This window comes from Eleginops maclovinus, chromosome 16 (genome assembly GCF_036324505.1).
Source record: "Eleginops maclovinus isolate JMC-PN-2008 ecotype Puerto Natales chromosome 16, JC_Emac_rtc_rv5, whole genome shotgun sequence".
NCBI lineage: Eukaryota > Metazoa > Chordata > Actinopteri > Perciformes > Eleginopidae > Eleginops > Eleginops maclovinus.
This window is the reverse complement of record NC_086364.1, coordinates 5,321,546-5,343,147: the sequence shown is the minus strand read 5'-3', so window position 1 is coordinate 5,343,147 and position 21,602 is coordinate 5,321,546. Positions and strand designations below refer to the sequence as shown.

The following is a 21,602-nucleotide window of genomic DNA, read 5'->3' as shown; positions in this document are numbered from 1 at the left end:
ACCCGACTCTCATTACGGTGGAAGCGGCGGTGGTGGTGGCCGCGACGGCGGCGGTGGTGGTGGCCGTGACGGCGGCGGTGGTGGAGGAAGCCGACGAGGAGGTGGTGGTCCTACCAGGAGATACGGTGGACGCCGAAGCAGAAGGTAAGAATAGGCGCGCAACAGCTCGATACACACATTAGCCAGGCTCCATTCAAAAACTGCCGATTCAGAGTGATCCCATTCCACTTACCATTATTTTCATACTAGAACAAATGTAAAGTATTTTGTCGAACCAGCAATATCCACTCTACAATTCAGCGCAGATTAAATACGGAAAATACACTTTTTTTTTTAAACAAATCCCTGACTTTAGATGTCTGAATAGTGTGCCAATTTTTTTTACACTAAACAATTTCCCTTTCAATACACTTTATATCTGTATAATTTCAATGCCGATTTTAGCATTACAACTTATTTATACACAACTTTTCCATTAGATCTACTATTTCAGTTCGGACAAGGTGGGAACACGCGACTTTTTGGATAGCTCTGTTGCCAGACTCCATTGAATCATTTCCATATTCATGAAGGCCGTGCTCTTTTAACCAATACTTTGCCTAGAGAACGCTTTGAACTATTTTTACAGAACTGCCTAATCCGCTTGGCAAAGGCAGATAAAAGAAAAACTTTTCCAAAGTATTTTATTTTTTGTATACCTATTTGGTCACATCTGCAATATTTACATTCATAAGAAATTCCAGTTTGATATATGAAACAGGGAAAACAAAAGTCCCTGAAAACATTTGTTTTCAACATTTTATAGTGTATTTCCATCAGTTTCCACATGTTTGATCCTAACTTAATACACTGAATGTCTCCAGCTCCTCTCCCAGCCCGAGACACAAGAGACGCAGCCGGTCCCGCAGCAGGAGCCGCTCTCGCTCCCGAAGCCGATCCCGCTACAGCAGATCAAGGTCCCGCTCCTACTCCCGGTCAAAGTCTCACTCTCCCAGGAACAAGAAGGCCAAGGCCCCCTCTCGTTCTAGATCCAGGTCCCGATCCAAGTCTAAGTCCAAGTCTAAGTCTAAGTCCAAATCCAAGTCTAAGTCCAAATCCAAGTCCAGGTCCAGAAGCCGCACCCCTTCCAGAGGGTCCAGGTCGAGATCTAAAAGCCAGCCCAAGTCCGCAGCAGAGAATGGAGGCGAAACCCCGTGAAGCTCCACATCAGGTGAGTGTTGACCAAAGGTTGCACAGATTTGTTTTGTTTTCAGTGTCCCTTTTGAACATTTTTAGTACCAGGGTGGGAGACAGAGTAGTTTGAATCTGACTATCGGTAAGTTTATCCCCTTAGACAGCAAAGACAGCAGGTACTCTGGCTTTTTTGGTTTTAAATAACAGTAGCTATTTATTTTCCTTTGAAAGGATGCACCATTAGTCTCCCCCCCCCCCCTCCCCTGCAAACGTGACCTGCAAAGTCTTCAAACCCATAATCACATTTCTGTAATATCCAGTGTGAAAGATCATATTTTTTAGTGAACACTAACTATACTAAGTTATACTAAGTGTTTGTTAAGAACAGTTCTGTAAACCAAATCTGGAATTTTCTCCTTCCCAAGCTGCGGCATCCTGTTTGCTAAAGTGGAGTTTTTGCTGAGCTGAGGCAGTATGAGCAGTTAGCAGGTATGTGGTGAGCTGCTGCCCACAGGCCTCTGCTGCTGCGGCTGCTGGTGAGGGTTTCTGTGCAGCAGGGTGTTGGAGGCAGGCAGAGTTGGGGTTTGGTGTAAAGGTACGTCTGTCTGTGTACACCACCGGAAATTAAACTGTCCTCCAGTGCCCGCCCCCAGCCCAGAAATGCTGGGGCTTGGGGGGTGCTGAGGTTTGTCTCCTCATATCAGTTGGTTCACTTCCTCTTTTTCTTTTCATCATAAGGCCAGTAAAGATGGCTTATGTCAAGTACCTCCATATTTTTGATTAATACGGTATTGTTTAGTTGCCAGAAATATATTTGGCATGGTCAAGTAAATTGCAGTATGGAAAAAAAAATACCAGGACAGCCATTTTGCAATATGCAAGCCTGCGACAGGGTCAAAGTTCATGGCACCATATATTTACAAAGTATTATGTCCCAATTGTTTACATACTGCTTGCAAAAGTATGTACCAAAAGTAAGACAAATGAATGTGATTTTTGATGCAGCTACAGACATTCAACTAAACATTAAACACATGCTTAAAGGATTGAATGAAAGACACATTTGCACATTTGTTTTACATTGACATGGCAAAATTATTTGGGACCGAATATACATTTGAAAGCATAAAATCTAAAATAAAAAACATAGGGGGGGACAAAGAGCTATGCATGCAAACAACTCGAAATGTAATAATGTCCTTTGTGATTCCAGCCAAAAGATTAAGATAGGATAGAAGTTGAGAAGATATCTATGGATATTTGGGACCATGACAATGATAGTTGATATTCAAAGGTCTTTCAGTGAAACTAAACTTTACATGAACTCTAGTCCAGGCTTAATGCTTCCTTTTTTGAAGCAATGGCAACACATTAACAGGCTTTTATTTAAAAACCACCATCAGTCTGATTTGGATGCTTCTGCGTTCCTCGCCGACTTGGTTCTGTCTAACTTTCTCTGTTCTGACAGTTTTCAGGTGGCGACTCACAGCTTCACGTCACAGACTGGATCCAACCCAAGCAACAGTGTGCCGCTGTAAAAGGTTATTATTGTGTCTTCCATGTTTTGTTTCTTTTCTTAATTTTGCCACAAAAAAGGCTCTGTCACTTCATCGATGTGCCGTGATTGTTTTTATTTTTCATAACGATTTTAAAAAATATGGTTCACTGTGGAGAGGAAACACTGTTCTGACCTTGTTTTGTGAAGATGACCCATAAAAACAAGTACACTTTGTACCTCTTCTGTACGCTGTTCTCACCACGGGCCTGTGTCAGGAAGAGAGAACATAGTCTGAATTTCTTTCAATTTTTTGCCTTTGTTTAATCTTACTTGCAGCAGAGATATTTAGTCACCAACTGTCTAAATACAGCTATATACTATACTTGTGAGTTTTTTCCTGGCAAACGCTGTTTCTATTTGATAAAAATGAAAAGGGAAACACTTCTACAGCTGCAAGTGACACTTTTTTTCCATTATCAATAAGTATGTTGACCATTTTCTCAGTTTATTCAACATTTTGCTAACTCAAAAAATTAACTACTTCTCCCCCGTATTTATGTAGATGGCCCTTTTCAACATTCTGTGGACATTTTAGTATTCGCTTTAAAAATAAAAAAAAATCCTAAAATCAACATGTGAATTTTGTACACAGGCCCGTGGTGTCCAATTACATCTAAAGAAGCATTTCTTAAATTTGAATTAAAAGGATAACAAAATGTACACCAACTGTTAGACTTTGCTTTTTATCATTTTCATTTCAGTGCAAACTGTGAATTAAAGTGAAGTTATCCCTAAAAAAACAAAAAAACATGACATACTTATTTCCGCAGCTCAGGGCGTATTTGTTGGACAGGACAGCAGACCATTTTAACTCCTGTGATAAATGTGTTAAATGTATTTGCATAAACAGTAAAACGAGACCGGGGTTGATGCATCAGTTTGAAGATTGTTTCACAGATTTCAAGGTCCTTCAATATTTTGTCACCAGGGCATCATTTACTAGAGACAGTGTCTTTGTGGGTTACTTCTCTTTATTTTTTTTAATGCTAATACTGCTTGTATGTTTGTTTTGTGCACTAGGCGCAGTTGTGTAGCCGTTGAGTATTGCTGGTTAGCTGTAAAGGTGGCGTGTTGCTCTGCGGAGTGCTCCTGTGACTACCAGTGGTGCAGTGCTACAGTCTCACCCTTGTAAGATGACATGTTCTTTTTTTTTTCTCCGTATGGTCATGGATGATAAATGTGACTTTCATTAAAAATTTGGTGTTTTGTCTAAAATGGCTTCTGGTTTTATTTTAGTTTTGTAGTTTGCTTTGAAAGTACAACTGTAATAATACTCACTCGAGTAAAAAAAATGTATTGTCACTGTTATACACATACAAGAGTACATGCAAATGCATGAGACAACTAAGTGAATACAACAAGTAAATGGAATTAAATGGTAAATACGAGAAGCAGTCAGGAAAAAAGTATTGTAGAAAATGTGTATCTGGGTTTAAAAGTGCACATTTCATGGAAATAGTTTGTTGTTTGCAGATAACCGTATGAAATGTACCTAGTTACATTTCACAAATGAGAAAGTACTAAAACAGACCTATAAAGATCCCTACATTACCAGATTTACTGTTGTACACAAAATGTTTTTAGATAAGTAACATGAGGTACACAAAATAAAGTAACAAATCTGTACCAAATCACTTGAAATTGACAGGTAGAGACAGGAGTGCGATAAATAACCTGTCAGCCAATATGTTTATGGTTTATTGTATAAGAGTCAATGTAACATTGAAATAGTAAATAAGGATTGCAAATGTAGTCATATATTGTGACAGTATAATATGCTAGGTAATTCAAGAGGCATTGGAAAACTAGATTTTGCTTATGAAAAAATGTAATTTGAAAAGGAAAAAAGGATATCAGACATGTAGTTGAGTAAAACGTACAATATTTATTTCTGAGTTGTGGAGAAGCTGCATTAATACAATTTGACAATTCATTGTTAATAATCATTATGGGTAAGCAGGGTGCGATTTGACAAAAAAACAGAGGGGGGGATGTTTTTTTTAATTTATTCATAGACAAGAACATTGGACTTTTAACTTGCATAACTAGGGAGAAAAAAACGCAAAAAGTAGACAGGCCCTTTTTTCGGGTCCGTGGATTAGTCCCCATCACAACATGGCAAAACTTTTAATAACCCATACATGGATTTCTATTCAACGTCACAAAAACATGCGTACGCACTAACAGGCAGAAAGCACCATAGAACAGCATCAATGCTCTCCATGAAAAGACCCTCCAATTAACTTAAATCAAACACTCAAAATAATTCACTAAATAGCACAACGTGCTGTCAACACTCAGGGACAGGTCTGGAAAACTAGACAAAGTAAACAGTCGGCTCTGGTGACAAATTTGTGGTGGCTTTTTCGTTTTTCCTATCGGGGCATTGTCTGCAGCATTTCGGCCCTCTTCTATCCACAATTCTGCAAATGGGTCCTGTAAAGTAAGATGATATGCTGCTCTGAACGCGTTTCATGTTTGGTTCAGCGCTGTTTTTCCTGCGAAGTTCCCGCACAAAAATGTTACAATGTTTTTGTGTTCGATGACGTTCAGCAATATGCACCGTCTGCCAGAAGGCTGCTGAATAGCCTACTCTGATGTAAAGACACTGAAGATCGTTAGATTTCAAGAGTTTAAGTAGGCTAGCAGTTAAGTTGCATTCATCGCTATCAAGGGGGGGAAATCCTTGTCCCCACCGGAGATAAAAATAATTTAGCAGAGGTAGGGATAGGAAAATCAGAGGGGGGGAAATCCTCACCATCCCCCCCTACAAATCGCACCCTGTGGGTAAGTATCAGCAGTGTAAAGTAACTAACTACATTCACTCAAGTACTGTACTTGATTACAATTTTGAGATACAAATGTATTAGAGTATTACCATGTTATGCTACTTTGAACTTGCACTCCACCACAGTACAGAGGTAAATCATGTACCTTTACTCCACCACATTTATTCAATACCTTTATTTACTGTACAGATTTGGATTAATGATGTGAAATATAACCAACACTAAATAAGACTTTAGTTACACCTGGGGTGAATTCACAAGTTAGCTGCACCTTTAGCAGCTTTGATAACACTTTAATGCATCAATAATTATATTTAAAAACATTTAACATATATTGTTTTGAAATGGACCTTTCTGCATAATGAGTAATTTTGGTTAAAGTATTTTTTTGATGCTAATATATATATTTTTTTTTAAATGAGTAACATTTTGAATGCAGGTCTTTTACTTGTAACAGAGTATTCCTACACTCTGGTACTTCAAAACACAAACTCAGTATTTCTCCTGCCTCTGGTAAATATGATTTATTGTAGCTAGTGGAGACAATAATCTGTCCTTTGTTAGGTTTATAAATCATTTAAAATCGATATTACTTTGAATTATTGATGTAATATAGCAAAGAAGATTTTTGGTAAAATATTAAAATATTTGATCATTTATTTTACTTTTGTTAATATTATTATAAATATATATATATATTTATGTTTTACTGTATTCGCAATTTTTTTCATTCGTTTACATTTGTCTGCGTTTATATCGTACAAATATGAAACTGCACATGTTCAATGTGTTCAATAAAAAAACTATTGTACTTGATTTACTAAAAAAGGCGCCGTTTTATTTTTTTTATCCGGAAGTAGTTTAACTGGCTCGCTAGCTGTAGCGTTACCCTTAAAGATAAACAGCTTGTATTTTAAAAACAAAGCAATACATTTCTTAACCTTTTAACATGGATAAAAACTCATGTGGTTTATAGTGAGTTACATTTACGTTTGTCTTTGAGGGAAGTATAATAAATAAACAACTAACCGGAAGTATAATCCATGTTGCATTGACAATCAACACAAAACTGGATGGGTTTAAGCAGATCCGCTGTTGATGAAGTCCCTCTGCGCTGAACGTTTGTAAATCGACGATTCAAGCTAGAGAAACAGCACTACAGTCAGCTGATTAATTCACATGACTGCCTCTAATTCTAGTTTCGGTCCTGTTCACCGGTCAAACCACTCCATTAAAGCAGCTTTACGCGATGTTGAAGTTAGTTTGGAGTAAGTAAGGATACCTGGACTACCACAAGAAGCTAACTATGTTACTAATAACTCTCTGAGCCCGCACACAGAGGAGCAGCTAGCTAAAGAGCTTCAACGGTGTTGGTAAGTTGTTCTCTGGGTCAAACTCTACAATTGATATTCTTAAAATTGACTTAAAAAGAAACCGCTGTCTGTTGTGATGTCATTGTCTTGAAACTTACCCTCGGTACTTAAAATTAAGTTTTTGCAAAACCCCATTTAGAAGTTAGCCAACTAAAGCTCAATTGCTTGCAGTAAGACAAGATGATGGAATAAAACACATACTTTGATTTTGATTTCATCTAAATAATCCACTGAACATTTCGGCATGAAATTAATTTTCTAACAATATAAAATTGATGGGCACATTTGAGATAAACAGTCATTTCTGTGCTATTATCAACGGGGACTCGTGGAGATGGCTGGCGGCAAACTATTCTCAAAGTTATTATTTTATAGACTTAAGTTGTTGTTTTGCAGATCAAATATGTGCCAAAATCATCAGTGTATACTGTCAAATAAATAATATCTCCCAGTGTTTAGGAAATGTTACAGTCTTGTCAGTGTTTGTGTTTGAACCACTGATCTTATAAGAAAGTTTGGTACACAAATAAGCTTTTTTAAATAGTCTTTCTATGTTTAACTTACAGAAGTTCTCTTAAACTTAATGCTTCACATATGAATTGGCATATGTCTTTTTCCTCTTCAGTTGAACAAATTAACAGTAGGATAAACACCATAAAAAAGTCAGACATTATGATGGGATAAAAACACACATTTGGTGTTACTGTGATCTAAACAATCCACTTTATAATTCACCATACAATTATTAAACAAACAACAATACTTTTAAGTCTAACTTCTATTTGGATTTTCATTCCTATACTGCAATCTACAAAAACCTATTGATGATAGGTGACTATGGAGGGGGAAACTATTCAAAAAGTACCTTTTTTATAGGAAAAACGTTTATAGTTTGTAGATCTGTGTGTGCCGAAATTGTCAGTGTGCTGTCAAATACAACAAATGTCAGGAATCGTTTATAAAGGTCACAGAGTATGAAATAAATATGTGTTGTTTTTGAGTGACTGTTGCAGTGAGTGTAGTATTATATTGTTTGTTCTTATTTGTACTTCTCTTTTATTTTCAGATTTGCTGTTCACGCCTGTAGATTTTCTTTTGTCTTTACTTCCTCACGGAATTTGCAAATATCTTGCAAAATGGGTCCTGAGGGAAAGAGGCTGTTAAACATTGTCATCTTAGGATTCGGCTTTATGTTTATGTTCACTGCTTTTCAAACATGCGGCAATATAGAGGTAGGCTGAATTTACAAATGCTAATTTTCCATAAAGTTCATCAGACTTTAGTGCTAAACTTAATTCTTTCTCAATCTCTACAGCAAACTGTCATCAAGAGCTTCAATAACACTGATTTCCATGGGAGTGGATACACCAGGTTGGTATGCTTAGATATTTTGCAGACTTTCTCTGCCTGGACACAGATTTGCTGGCATCTTCTATAATCAAATCTGTGAATTTATTGATTTATTGTTCCAGAAATAACTGGAAAAACAATATGATTATCATTTTAAGACCATTTTGTGCCATTAAACAACAATAATGTGATATATATTCAAGATTCAAAGGCTTTATTTTCATAGCTACAGTGCCTATTTATAATGATATTAAGACCCAGGATGCTCCAACAATGCAACCTACTGTACTAAAGACATACAAAGTAATAAAGCAGTGCATGTGACATAATGGTGCAAGTAAAATGCAGGTATAAGGAAATATACATTATATCAAACTGAATGTTGAATCAAATATTTGATAGCAGAATAAATACTGTAATAATTTATACATAATTTTATTATTCATCTTTATAGAGCACATTTTAACAAAAATTCAAACATGTATTCATTTATTTGTCTTTTCCTCTTTATTCTTTCACTTTATTTTGTTTAGTTATTTCTTCTTTTTTATTAATCTTTAAATTCCCACATTTCTTTTCTTTTTTCGTTATTAAATGTTTACTTTCTCAAAGAGCAGAGCCATTTCCCTTTCAAGGAATATTCAGTATTTGGGATTTTAATGTAAAGAATGGCACACTCAGTCAACCCTAAGATAAAAAGAACATTTATTAAACTTGCAGAAATAAATTCTTTTTACACAAACGTTTTTTCTCAACTCTGTAAGTGACTTCCAGATCATCTAGTTACATCGAGAAAAAAATCCTGTTACATTAATAAAATTGGTAATCTTATAGCTGCTTTAATATCTCACAAATTTGCAAATTTCAAGGATAAATTGTACACAGGTAATACAGGCTTTTGCGGAAATAACTGTTTCTAAATCAATGTTTGAAATGAGAATCTTTGCAGCTAAGCAAAGTGGCATACATATTTTACTTGTGTTCATGCTACGGTGTGTTTTCTGTCAGCATGGCAATCATCTACGGAGTTTTCTCCGCATCCAACCTGATCGCCCCCTCGGTGGTGACCGTCATCGGGCCGCAGCTCTCCATGTTCTTCAGTGGGCTTTTATACAGGTCAGACCACAAACACTTTGTAAATTGATGAGTTTATTGATATACCTAGTAAAAAAAGAAATGCATTTTAAATCAGTCAAGAGAAATGTTTAGCTTTTCTTTATTCTATATAGGTGAAGTTTCCTTAAATCATAGACTCAGGGATTCCCACATATAATTGCCCCTTCTTTGTAAGCAAGTAAAGTTATTATATAAATCACATTTTAACAACAAGAATTCCAGTTGCTTTGCAAAAAAACAATAAAAGCATGGAGACATGTAATAGAACCGCATTATAAAAATACAGTTTAAATACATTAGCATTAAAAATGAACGCTTCTTCTCCATGTTTAGGGTTGACTCTGTGGACAAAAAGCAGATGTGACTAACATAACCCTTTTAATGCAAATATATGTCTCTTGTTTTCCACAGCGGCTACATCGCTATGTTCATTTACCCGTACACATGGAGCTTCTACACAGCTTCTGTGTTGGTTGGGATAGGAGCGGCAGGTAAAAAAGGAGACTCTCTCTCAGGATTTTTTGTAATAAGACAACGTGTTTTCTCCTTGTTTATAACTCCAAATTTGGTTCTTGTGTTTTCAAGTCTTGTGGACTGCTCAGGGAAATGTGCTCGCCATCAACTCCACTGATAACACAATCGGAAGGAACAGTGGCATCTTCTGGGCGCTGCTGCAGTTCAGGTGAAACTTTTTAACTAAATGAGTAAAAAAATGTCCACCCCAGTTTCTCAAAGTCCAACATATGAACAAATATCAAGTTTAAACCAAAGTTGTGTTATTTAATAAAGAGTTTTAAAGCATTTAACAGAAACAATATATTTCCAGCCGGAAGACCAGATAACCTTGCACCAATGTGTGCTAAAGAAATCTGAACCTGGATCAAACAAAAGACAAGACTCTTAAAGGGAATAAAACAAAAGATGGGAAAGGTTACAGCCTATTGAAACGGTGGGGGAAAGTATAGACATGTTAATTGTAACAGTACATCATTATGATAATTTGTCCGACAATGGTCACAGTTGCACACTCCTGTCTGTCGAATGCTAGAGAACACAAGATAGCCAGTGTTGTGTATTAAAGGTGTCAAAAACCTGGGACTGGAATCCAGTTTTGGGCCAAGGCAAATATAAGTTTACATAGAACTGAATGACACTTAAATGATACATTTCCACGATAATGTCTTTCCTTGTCTTGAACAAAACACAGTAAAGCAGCAAATTACAATATTTGAGATGCTGAAAACAGCACTTTCTGATGCACGAAAACTGTTACTTCAAAGAAAATGTAACTCCTAAAACGGCCCTGAAAATTATTCTTATATGAATTACTCATCTTGTGTTAGTCCTGGCTCATAAATGGTGTACTGAGCTCCCCATTGACATCAGGACTGCAGAAACTGCAGATCTTCCGTCGCAATCTGAAAACGCATCTGTTTTGATTGTACTGTAATGTCAATTAAATTCTTGGAAGAACATAAAAAAAGTACTTTACAAAGTAAATGTTAGCCTTGTAACCAATTGACCTGCACTTACAATGGTATGACTTGTTGACTTGAAGTAAATATATCTGCACTTTGCTTGTTGTTCGGAGTTTGATTTCTTATGGTTTTTGCCCTTATTAAGTCGCTTTGGATAAAAGCATCAGCCTAATGTAATGTAATGTTACCTTGAATTCTTTTAAGATTTTTCTTTACTCATGATTCCACTGTGAACAAACGATAAAAAGAAAGTCTTGATGAATTTCATCAAATGCGGCCTAGTTTGATGCCAGTAAAACTATATCAGAACTTTTTGTACCAACTCTCACACAGTATGCAGTATAGTCCAATTCTGCCAATAGTCCAAAGTCCATGACTTTCCCCCCTAACTGCACTAATTCAAATGGTTTTAAATATCCAAAGGGTTTTACTTAATTAGGCCCCCATTTACTTTAAATCATCAAGAATGTTCTCATAAACAAATGATCATTTTTGGGGGTCAAATATTCTAGCAATTAAAGGATTATTAAAGTAGCTTCTGATTGTTTTTCTGAAGCTCTATTAACTGTTGCATCTCATATTTGTAATTTAATTCAACGTCCCTCTCTCTGCAGCTTATTCTTTGGAAACCTTTACATATACTGTGCCTGGCATGGACACGATCACATAACGGGTAGGATTAACTGTACATGTGTATTAACTGCTATTCATGGAGTTCAGTTCCCTGCATGTTCTAATTTAATCATATGACTCATGCTGCTGTATGTCTCAGACAAAGACCGTCAGACGGTGTTCATCTCTCTCACCGTCATCAGTCTGGTCGGCTGCTTCCTCTTCTTCCTGATCCGGAAGCCCGACCCTGAAGCGGCTCTTCCCGAGGAGGTGACGGAGTCGCTGCTGCAGGCGGAGTCAACGGAGAGTGCAGCCAGGTGAGGAACACCTGTGGGTCTGTGTGGAAAGTCCTGGACAATTGCAAACATCCTGCAGAATACGACAAGTTATCATTACAGTGTTTTTATGTAAAACAAAATCATAGTCAGGATTCTGTATACACTTTCCTATTATCAGGGTTGTTGTACAATAAACATATAAAGAGGAACTAAAAATAAGGGCAAGGCACTGCAAAATCAAGAAAAAAACCTTCTTTGTTATAACAGAGCTTCTTGGCAATTATTCTTATACTGTTTGAAAGCCGGTTTCCTTACCTTTCAAATGGTGCCACATTTGTGAGGAACATGCATTTGTGGGAGGAGCAGCCGAGCTGAGTATGTGTGTTATGCCCATGAAAAATCTCCTCTGCCAAACAGTTTTTTTTGCTGTTGACTCTTGTTTGGTCTTGTTTGGATGATTGAAGTCTGAGGAAACAAGACATATTTGCAATCTAACAATTTATTCATTTAACTGGCAGCCTGAGTAGCGTGTGGAAGAACCATACACAGACACAACAGCTTCTCCTCCTCATGCTGGTCACCAGCCTGGTCACACACTGCTGGATGGCATCCCATTTTTAACCAGCATTTGTCCCAAGTCAGACAACGTGGTTGTGTTGGTCACTCTGGGATGCTGACAGATGCTGACAATCAGGCAACTGATTTTCAGAGGCTCAAAAGATAAGTCAACAGCAAAAAAAGCTGTTGACTCAGCTCTGCTGCTCCTCCCACAAATGCATGTTCCTCACAAATGTGGCACTGTTTGAAAGAGAAAAAAACAGGCTTTCCAACGGTACAAGAAGCATTGCCAAGAAACATCGTTACAACAAAGAGATAATCTAACACAAATATCCTTACTTTTTGAGCTATGTTTATATAGAATGGATCTAGAAAAACAATACATACACACACAGGTGATAACAGACAAACGTATTTCAAACTAAGGATGGACACACTGTTGTGTGTAATAATCCAAAGGTTATAGATGCAAAATATGGAAAAAACTAAATATGATTTGCCTTTACATTTTGTCATGTTTTAATATTAGCTCTTAAATGTTTTCTTCTTTATATTTCCATATTATTCTTAATTGACCTATTTTTCTGTTATTTATTCCTTTTTTCTTTACAGTTACGTATTATTCTATTTACTTTTCTTTGTATTACCTCCATTCTTCATTTATTTTTCTACGTATTCCCCTTGACTTTCCCAAATGTATTTATTTCTTCTTCTTTTTTATTCCTTTTTTTATGTGTGCAATTTCTTTTATTCACAATTTTAATTATTCCTCTTTAGTTTCCACATTATATTCTCACTTTTTTGTATTTTTCTTTACGTTTCCACATTTCTTTGTTAACTTATTGTTGTTTTATTTGTTTTGCTTTTTAAAAATTATTTTATGGGTACCTCTTTCTTTAAGATTTGTTCATTACTTTTTTTATTTCCAAATGTATTTCCTTATTCTTCTATAGATTTATTCAAATATTATTGCACTCCTATAATTCTATATGTAAGGGGGTCCAAATCATTCTGTCGTATGTATTATTTGGGTTGGGGGTTCCAATGGTAATAACTAATAATTCAATGCATAGGGAGCCTGAACCCACCGTTGATCAGAGATATTTACTGTTAGTGAACAGCGGGGCCTCTTTCCACTAGTGGTCCTGATGTCAGCAGCAAACAATCCTTTTAACAAGAAGGAAAAAACCCTCCATAGATTGTTGAAAATGTCCTGGAGGATAAAAAAAAAAAAAGACAGATGGTAGACCTTAGTCGTCCCACCCGGAGCTGGGATGATATGTTTTTGCAGGACGAGACCGGTGACCTTTTTCTGTAAATGCTATCCTTTGTAGTCTTTTCCACATTTGTCTTTCAAACTGCTGTAATACGGTCACTAAGACAACCGAGGTCCCATTTAGGGATGAGTTTAAAGGTGAAAATGTCAACTTAACAAAAATATGAGCCTGTGAAATGTCGGAGAACAGTTTTATCCAAATGTTTTTATCGCCTTCCTCTTTGCAGCTCATCGCACCAGAGCATCGGATCACAAGCTCTGGATGCATTTAGTAAGTAAAATCACCTGCACTTCATAAGCTCTTAAAGGGGTATTGTGATGGAATGAAGTGTGCTTGTATGATGTACTTTTCATAGTCATTGTATATACAGTATATGTAGTTTTGGGAGGAACCACTAAGAAGCTAAGCAATGAACGTATTGGGACACCTGAATAAAACCATAGCACTTTCAGTGTATGCTGTATTTAAAATACTTTGACCACTTTACCTTGCCGTCAGACAGCCCTTTCTGCTGGCAAACTGGAGCTGTTTATGCTCTGCTCAAGCCACCAGACTCCATTGACAGAAAACTCCCCAAAACCTGCTGGTCAGTTAGTTTGTTTAATTGTGTGACTTTGGTTAATCTGAGCCAACCCTTTGAATCACCAAAGTCACACAATAACACAAACTAACTAACCAACCATTAGACAACAGCAAACTACCAGTCGCTTTGTTTTGAGGTAAAAAATGACTGTTTTTGTTAATGGAGTCTGGTGGAGCTGAAGGATATGAGGAACGTATGGGATAACGTTGTTTAATGTCATGATAAATATATGACTTGTTTGTTTAAAGTTTGCTTGTTGAATTTAAATTGGCCCTGTAATCGCTTCCCTGTAGTGTGTTATATAGGTTTTTGTGCATGTAAATGGTCTGCAAAGGCTTAAATCTCTCCCACACACACTCCCCTCCCCCCTGGCTGAAACGCCTCCATTTGACACTTTTATTTACTTCTATAACAGTGACATAGTAACATCACTATGTGACACTCACGCTTCTTATTCTCTAGCACTCCAACACATTGTACGAGGTAGGCTAAGGGGTAGGACATCTCTAAGCGGTTGACCAATCACAACAGAGCCCGCCAGCTCACCAATCAGAGCAGACTGGGCTCTGGTTTCAGACAGAGGGTGAAAAGGGGTTCTGCAGCACAGGCAGTATGAGAAAAATAAAGAGCTTTTTGAACATTAAAGCATGGAGACATGGCACAGTGGAGGCACAAAATACATGTCTAAAAAATGTTGCCATCTTTCCCATCGTGGCTGTCAAAAATGTCTGACTGACAGCAAGGTTAACTGAAGAAAATATTCTAAATATAGCAAATACTTAAACAATGTACAGCTGTGGGTGTCTAAAATACAACCACAGCTGTACATTGCTTAATTTCCTGCTGGTAGTCCTGTCTGCTTCCCCAATTATACTTCAAAACTTCAAAATGATGCTTTTGAACTTGAGTGTAATAGAACTGTTAACCTCCAACTTCTCTTTTTCCTGCAGTTAAAGCGTGCAAAATGTTTGTCACCAAAGAGATGCTGCTGCTGAGCATCTGCATTGGATACACAGGTGTGTGTGTGTGTGTGTGTGTGTGTGTGTGTGTGTGTGTGTGTGTGTGTGTGTGTGTGTGTGTGTGTGTGTGTGTGTGTGTGTGTGTGTGTGTGTGTGTGTGTGTGTGTGTGTGTGTGTGTGTGTGTGTGTGTGTGTGTGTGTGTGTGTGTGTGTGTGTGTGTGTGTGTGTGTGTGTGTGTGTGTGTGTGTGTGTGTGTGTGTGTGTGTGTGTGTGTGATAATGAGTATGGATTCCTGCTTTCTTCTCTGTCAGGCCTGGAGCTCACTTTCTACAGTGGGGTGTACGGGACGTGTATCGGAGCCATGACGGGCTTCGGCCACGATGCAAAGAGTTTGATCGGCATCTCTGGGATCTGCATCGGCATCGGAGAGATACTGGGTGAGTGCTCAGCATCCATTCTTCAGAGGTGGAAGAAATATGCAGATCCTTTACTGCTCTGTAAGCACTTATACCACAGTTTGAACATAGTTCACTGCGAGAAAAATCCTTTATTCAAAACCTAGATAAAGTATTGATTGTGCAGAAACCTTTTCCTGACAGTCTCGTCCTTTATACTTTTGGACAATTTTATATGCAATACATCTTAATTCTTGGTCTTTCAGTTTGAAGGGACAGGCAAACTCACAAACATGCATTTACATAACAAACATAGCCTTTTGATGATTATTGTTCAACACATTTTATCAGCCTTTAACAAATCTAAAAATAACTAAATAATAATAATAATAATGATGATGATGATGATGATGATGATGATGATGATGATGATGATAATAATATAATTAAATATAACTTGTTTTTTATCTTTTCAACCACTTTGACATATTTACCCTGTACCACACCCTGTGCAGTATACACTTTACTTCTGTTAGTGTAGAAATTCTGACCCTATTTCCAGTTTAAAGAGTAAATAATGATAGGTAATCAATAATCAAAATCATCTAGAAACACATAGTTATCACAAGTTCAGTTCTTTCCTCTGACATGTAGTCAAATAATCAAAATACAAGTAGGCTTCCTTGATTTGCGCTTGAGTGCAGTGCTTTATTAGATGCACTGTGATGCAGTTTGTCACATGACAGCTCTGCAGAGAAGAGTTTCTCAGATGATTTCACTTCCTCTTCCCTCTGCTCCTCGGTTAGGCGGCGGTGTGTTTGGAATGATGAACAAGTGCAGTCGGTTTGGGAGAAACCCCGTGGTGCTGTTGGGCCTCATCACACACTACATAGCCTTTTACCTGATTTTCCTGAACATCTCCAGCGACGCTCCGCTGGCCCCCGAGGAAGGGACCGACCTGCAGGCCTACATCAGCCCCAGGTACAAAAACCACAGCCAGGAGGGAGTATTCAGATGCTTAACTGCAGTACAATTACTATGCTACACTGATAGAAGTACATGCCCTGCATTGTAAATATTATAATTACTAAGTATTTTTTTTCCATGACTCATCGTATCGACTGAATATCTATACAAAATATACTTTTTTGCTAATTTATTATATGTGTGCTTGTTCTCATGTCACTGTCTCTGGGCTTTTTTTACTCTATTTAATCCGTATTTTTGGACACAATTTGCCGCTTTGATGTTAGTCTGTTTATGCACGATGTCATTTTTAACATTTCCGTGTGTGTCAGTGTCGCCGTGGCGTTGCTCTGCAGCTTCCTGCTGGGTTTGGGCGACAGCTGCTTCAACACGCAGCTCCTCAGCATCATCGGCTTCACCTTCCGCGACAACAGCGCCCCCGCCTTCGCCGTTTTCAAATTCATACAGGTGGGTTTCAGACACAAAATAATTAAAAGATGTCAGAAAAATGTCGTAAAAGAACCAAAACCTGTTTAAAACATGTTTTGTATTTCTCAATTGACTCGTGTACAATTTTCATAGAAATTAGTAATATCTAGACTGGTGTTTATTTTTTAAATAGGAAGTCAGGTGAGGGGTAAGACTCAGGGAAAAGCATGTAGGATTTTCATGAATAAAGCCATACAATTATTTTATTTTTTACCTTCAAAGTCCTTTATACATCATTGTTGTTTCACTGTCTGTTGTAATTGTGTTGTAACACCTTTGAGCATCATAAATGGACTTTTTATCAAGTTTTATCCAGATTTCGGGGTAGGAAATGATATACTGTGAGTTTGAAAAAGGGAATAGATGATTTGTTTTATCCTGCAGCTACAGAGGGTGATCTCTACATGAGCTGTAACATTGTGGTTTCCCTCCTGCAGTCCATCATGGCCGCCTTGGCCTTCTTCTACAGTAACTATCTGCTGCTGCACTGGCAGCTGCTTATCCTGGTGGTCTTCGGCTTCCTGGGCTCCATCACCTTCTTCCTGGCCGAGTGGACAGCCGAGTCCCAGCGGCGAGAAACTGACTACGACAGCATCGGATGAGGAGGATGAAGATGGTGAACGAACACCAGCCTCTAGGAACAGACACTGACTCTGGGGTATGTTTGTTTTTAACACCCAGCAGCAGCTGCAGGAACCAAATCTAGACATTTATCTGTAAGTCAAAGAAAAATATTCAAGAGGAACTCAAAAACATACTTCATAATTATACAAATTTTGTGCACAGAAATTTTGAAAATAATCTAAACTTATTCTAAAAACTTCCCCCCAAAACGATCATGTGTACAACACTAACTTAGTGACTGGTTTGTAAAATGACAACAAATAGTAAAAACTGTCCATCCCAGATTCTCAAAATCCAAGGAGATGTATTTAAATGCCTTGTTTTGCCAAAGCTATTTACTTTAATATCATATACAACAGAGAAAAGCAGCAAACCTCGATATTTGAGGCTGAAGGCCACAAAATGTTGACTCGTATATTAATTATTCCCCTTGTTCTACCGTAAATTCTTGAAAGAAATGTTGTTTTTCTCTCATGCTTTTATGGTAAACGAATAATCTAGATATCTTGATGAATTGAAGTAAATGGGTGTATATTATATCAAAACCTCCCATAACAAACTCTCACACTTTGCATTATAATGTCCCATTCTCACTACTTCACAAACACCTGACTTTGAACTAAAACTGCACTATTTAAAACACTTTGTATTGACTTTATAAGTTTTTCACCAATAATGTTTTTCACCATGGAGGCATAAGAAAAAACACAATTTGCATCTATAAATTAGGATTCACAGGGGAAATAATAGATATAGAAATGATCGATTATTTGGGTTAAATATTGCTTTTAATTGACTTTACTGAAGCATGATGAATAGACATGTGTTAATGAAATAAAAAGCACTTTTGATTGGAGGGGCTGCCAACGATGTATCCCAATACTAGTGCCTGTAGGAAGACATGATGAGGAACACTGACTCATATGTTTTCATTGTGTGTTTGTTGCTTCTTCAGCTGGTTTAATGGATAAGGTTAGAGATATATATATATATATTTTTTATTGTTAGCAAAATCCCATGAAAAGACCAAAACCAATATATAGATGAAAACTTTTTATTAACATTTAACTTTTTAATTCATGTTTTTAAAATGTAATACTTCAGTGGGAACCAATGAGCTTTGAGCTGAGATTCATAGACAGAAAATCAAAACAATTGTTTTGATTTGGTCTTTTCATGGGATTTATTGGCAATATCAAAAATACAATAATGCCTCTTTAGCCATTAGAAGTCTTTCTGCTCGATCAGCTGCTCCTGGGCTCTATACTTCTGTTATGATGTTCTCCTTGTATGTAAGGGACTCAAAGACTGTGAACCGGAAGCTTTGTGTTGTGAACTCTACTCAGCTCCCAGTTTGGCCTACATGCTCAGCTGCAGTCACAAGGTTATCACAACCTTACAATTAGCTTTTACGACCCACCCAGCGAGCCGCAGTCATCTGACGTTACAGACAGCGGGAGATAAGCAGGTAAAAGGGACATATTATCAAGAAACTGGACTTATCATTTTTTTTATTTGTAGGTGGGAAACTTTACCTTCTTTCTTGCAACAGCATATTGAGCCATTGTATCTAAAACTGATAAGATAATGATGAAGCCTGGGGAATGGAATGGTTAGAGAAAAAGACAAGATGTGATTTGAAAATAATCATGAAAAAAAAAAGAATGACAGAAAATCATTTGATATCATATTAATTCACAAGAAAAAAAAATGATATTCTTTGAGTATAAAGTTCAAAATTTATGAAAAAACTAATATTCTGAAAGGTTAAACCGGGAAACTTATAAAACATTGGTGACCTTTAATCTCTTTGAATTAAAGATGTATTTTTCTCGTAAATTTGGGAGCTTTTTCTTGTAGATAAACAATTTCAATCTCAGAGGATATTTGATCATTTTTCTTCTCGCCAATGTACAATTTGGAATTTCTGAATATTCTCAGATTGTGACCACCCACCCTGGCTGCGTCGTTTTTTTGTATTTACTTTTACTTGCAATGAAACAATATGCCGTTGTAAATCCTTCTGTAATGCTATCTTTTCTTTTTGTCTCGTTCCTTCATGACACACTTAGTGCTATATAATGTGTTTATCTGTAATAAGATTCAGATGACTGCATTGCAGGACAGTTTTATCATTACAGATGGGTGACTGCATTTAGTTCAAATGAAATGAACAGTGGCTGTTTGTTTTGTGTCAGAAGAAAGATAAAATAATGTTTCACTGGTTTTATCATCTTTGGTCTTTATCTTTTCTCCTAATATGGAGAATGTTTAAAGGGAAAAAGAGACAACAAGATGGTCAAACAGAAGAATTCAAATAAAACTGTTTTAGCTACACCAGCAGCTCACTTTTGGGCCATTGTAGATGTAAGAAAAATGAATTACATTGGTGTGGGAGGGGGTTAATATTCATAAAGAAAACAGAATATATGAAATAAAGTTGTATATTTATTTCAAAACATTCTCTGAGATTAAAGTGGTATATTAACAAAAAAGTAATTGATTCGCAAGAAAATGCTTAGAAGTTCTTTGAGATTTAAGGTCTGAAATTTACAGGGGAAAAAAAAAACCTCGTAAATTTGTGATTTTTTTTCCTCATAAATGTATGACTTTTATCTCAAAGAAATATCCATCTAAATCTTATGAATTCCTATTTTCTTTCCTCCAGAATATTACCCTTTTCCCAGCTGCTAATTTTAAAAATGTATTTGACCTAAAATGTCACATTAAAAACGGTAAAAGATTATAAGCATGACTAACCATTAAGACTCAATACATCTTGATTGGTAACATCGGTTAATATTCTGACCTCACAGCAACTAAACTGTTGATCTTAACTTTAATTTGATTTCTTTAAGATAAAGATCTTTAAATGGCTCACATAGCTGCTGGTGTGGCTGCAGACTCTGTCTTGTTTATTCTTTTTAATCACAGCTGTTGTTCACTGAGCTGATGCCAACCCGACACAGTGCTAAATACGGGCCTTAAGACATTTTTGTCTTTTCCAGACAGCTTTATGTGATGTTGAAATGGGAAAGGGCGACAAGGAACTGTATCTTAGATGCAGAAGGTTATTTTTATTTAGTTTAAAGGGTCAAATTATGAAATACAGCACATTTATCCAGTTAATTTATTGCTAAATGTTGCAAATGCAGTCAATCTCAAGGAGGTCAAGGGAAATGCATGTGTACTATGACGGTGATTTTATACTTGAATGTAGTAATTAGGAACTTCGCCTGCTTTTTTTTTTTTTATCAATAAAATATTATTTTGAAATTGAATTGGATTGTTTCATTGATATTTGGATTAAGCATCTCTTTTTTGCTGATAATCAACCTGACAAATTATTAAGATTCATAATAATACATTTTCAAGATATTACATAAAATAGTACATAAGTAATAAATAAATAAAAACGAAGATAAAATTAGCATGGAACTTAACATAATAAATATTGGTAGACAATAATTGCAAGATGAAAAACTTATTGTACTATTGGACTTCTTCCAACCCTGTCTCCCGCCATAAACTTATAATTGATCTATTTAGTGCATTACTGTCTTTACTGGGCATACTCTTTGTGCAATAATTAAAAATACGCAATACTTTGTCATTGTTACTGCAATTCATTTAATGTAATAGATGTAAACTATAAGATAAGTAAACGTTACAGTACTGTATTGGTTTATTGGAAAAAACAACATTCTATTCTATTCCTTGAACGCTACATGATTGCAGCTTGTTGCATAGCAACCTGTAACGCTGTGAGGATATCCCAATGTGGGAATCTGTCAACAGTACCGGTTCCGTCAAGCAAGTATGGATGCTTAATACTACATCCGGACACAACTTGAAAATAAAAGCCTTCCCTTTAAAGATAAAGATTGATACATTTTAGATCCTTCAGTACAAGTAAAAAATACAGAAGCTCTAATAAAAGTACTATAATTACACAATTATCCAAATGTGTGTTAAGATCCAAATGAAAATCAACCCAAAACATTTGTAAATGGTCAAGTGCAT

The 21,602-nt window shown here is 36.6% G+C and overlaps 2 protein-coding genes across 5 annotated transcripts in view; both read left to right on the top strand.

Annotated features, from left to right (window-relative positions):
- srsf2b (serine and arginine rich splicing factor 2b) overlaps window positions 1–3,946 on the top strand; it is a 4,479-nt gene extending 533 nt beyond the window's left edge. The window contains exons 1-5 of one of the 4 annotated variants that reach the window (XR_010167646.1): window positions 1–144; window positions 864–1,210; window positions 1,599–1,768; window positions 2,642–2,714; window positions 3,752–3,946. The exon at window positions 1–144 is cut by the window's left edge and continues 533 nt beyond it. Coding sequence is in view for 1 of the 4 variants with exons in the window: in XM_063903774.1 (XP_063759844.1) it covers window positions 1–144; window positions 864–1,197 (478 nt within the window). In the remaining 3 variants the exon portion in view is untranslated. Of the gene's footprint in view, window positions 145–863; window positions 1,211–1,598; window positions 1,769–2,641 lie in introns of all 4 variants that reach the window. The other 3 variants (XR_010167645.1, XR_010167644.1, XM_063903774.1) reach the window with 3 other exon arrangements.
- Window positions 3,947–6,614: 2,668 nt separating this feature from the next.
- On the top strand, window positions 6,615–20,860 carry mfsd11 (major facilitator superfamily domain containing 11). Its single transcript, XM_063904003.1, has 14 exons — window positions 6,615–6,893; window positions 7,960–8,125; window positions 8,209–8,264; window positions 9,252–9,359; window positions 9,771–9,850; window positions 9,945–10,041; window positions 11,452–11,510; window positions 11,610–11,766; window positions 13,789–13,832; window positions 15,096–15,161; window positions 15,417–15,542; window positions 16,307–16,481; window positions 16,799–16,934; window positions 17,393–20,860. Exons 2-14 carry the CDS (start codon window positions 8,030–8,032, stop codon window positions 17,555–17,557), a joined length of 1,365 nt encoding a protein of 454 aa, XP_063760073.1. The 5' UTR covers window positions 6,615–6,893; window positions 7,960–8,029; the 3' UTR covers window positions 17,558–20,860.
- The last annotated feature ends 742 nt before the right edge of the window (window positions 20,861–21,602 follow it).

Bases quoted from the DNA above. Each gene is read 5' to 3' on its own strand.
- mfsd11 (XM_063904003.1), top strand. From the start codon at position 8,030: ATGGGTCCTGAGGGAAAGAGGCTGTTAAACATTGTCATCTTAGGATTC. The intron at 15,162-15,416 runs GTGTGTGTGTGT...CTTCTCTGTCAG, and splicing joins CATCTGCATTGGATACACAG to GCCTGGAGCTCACTTTCTAC. The intron at 16,935-17,392 runs GTGGGTTTCAGA...TCCCTCCTGCAG, and splicing joins CCGTTTTCAAATTCATACAG to TCCATCATGGCCGCCTTGGC.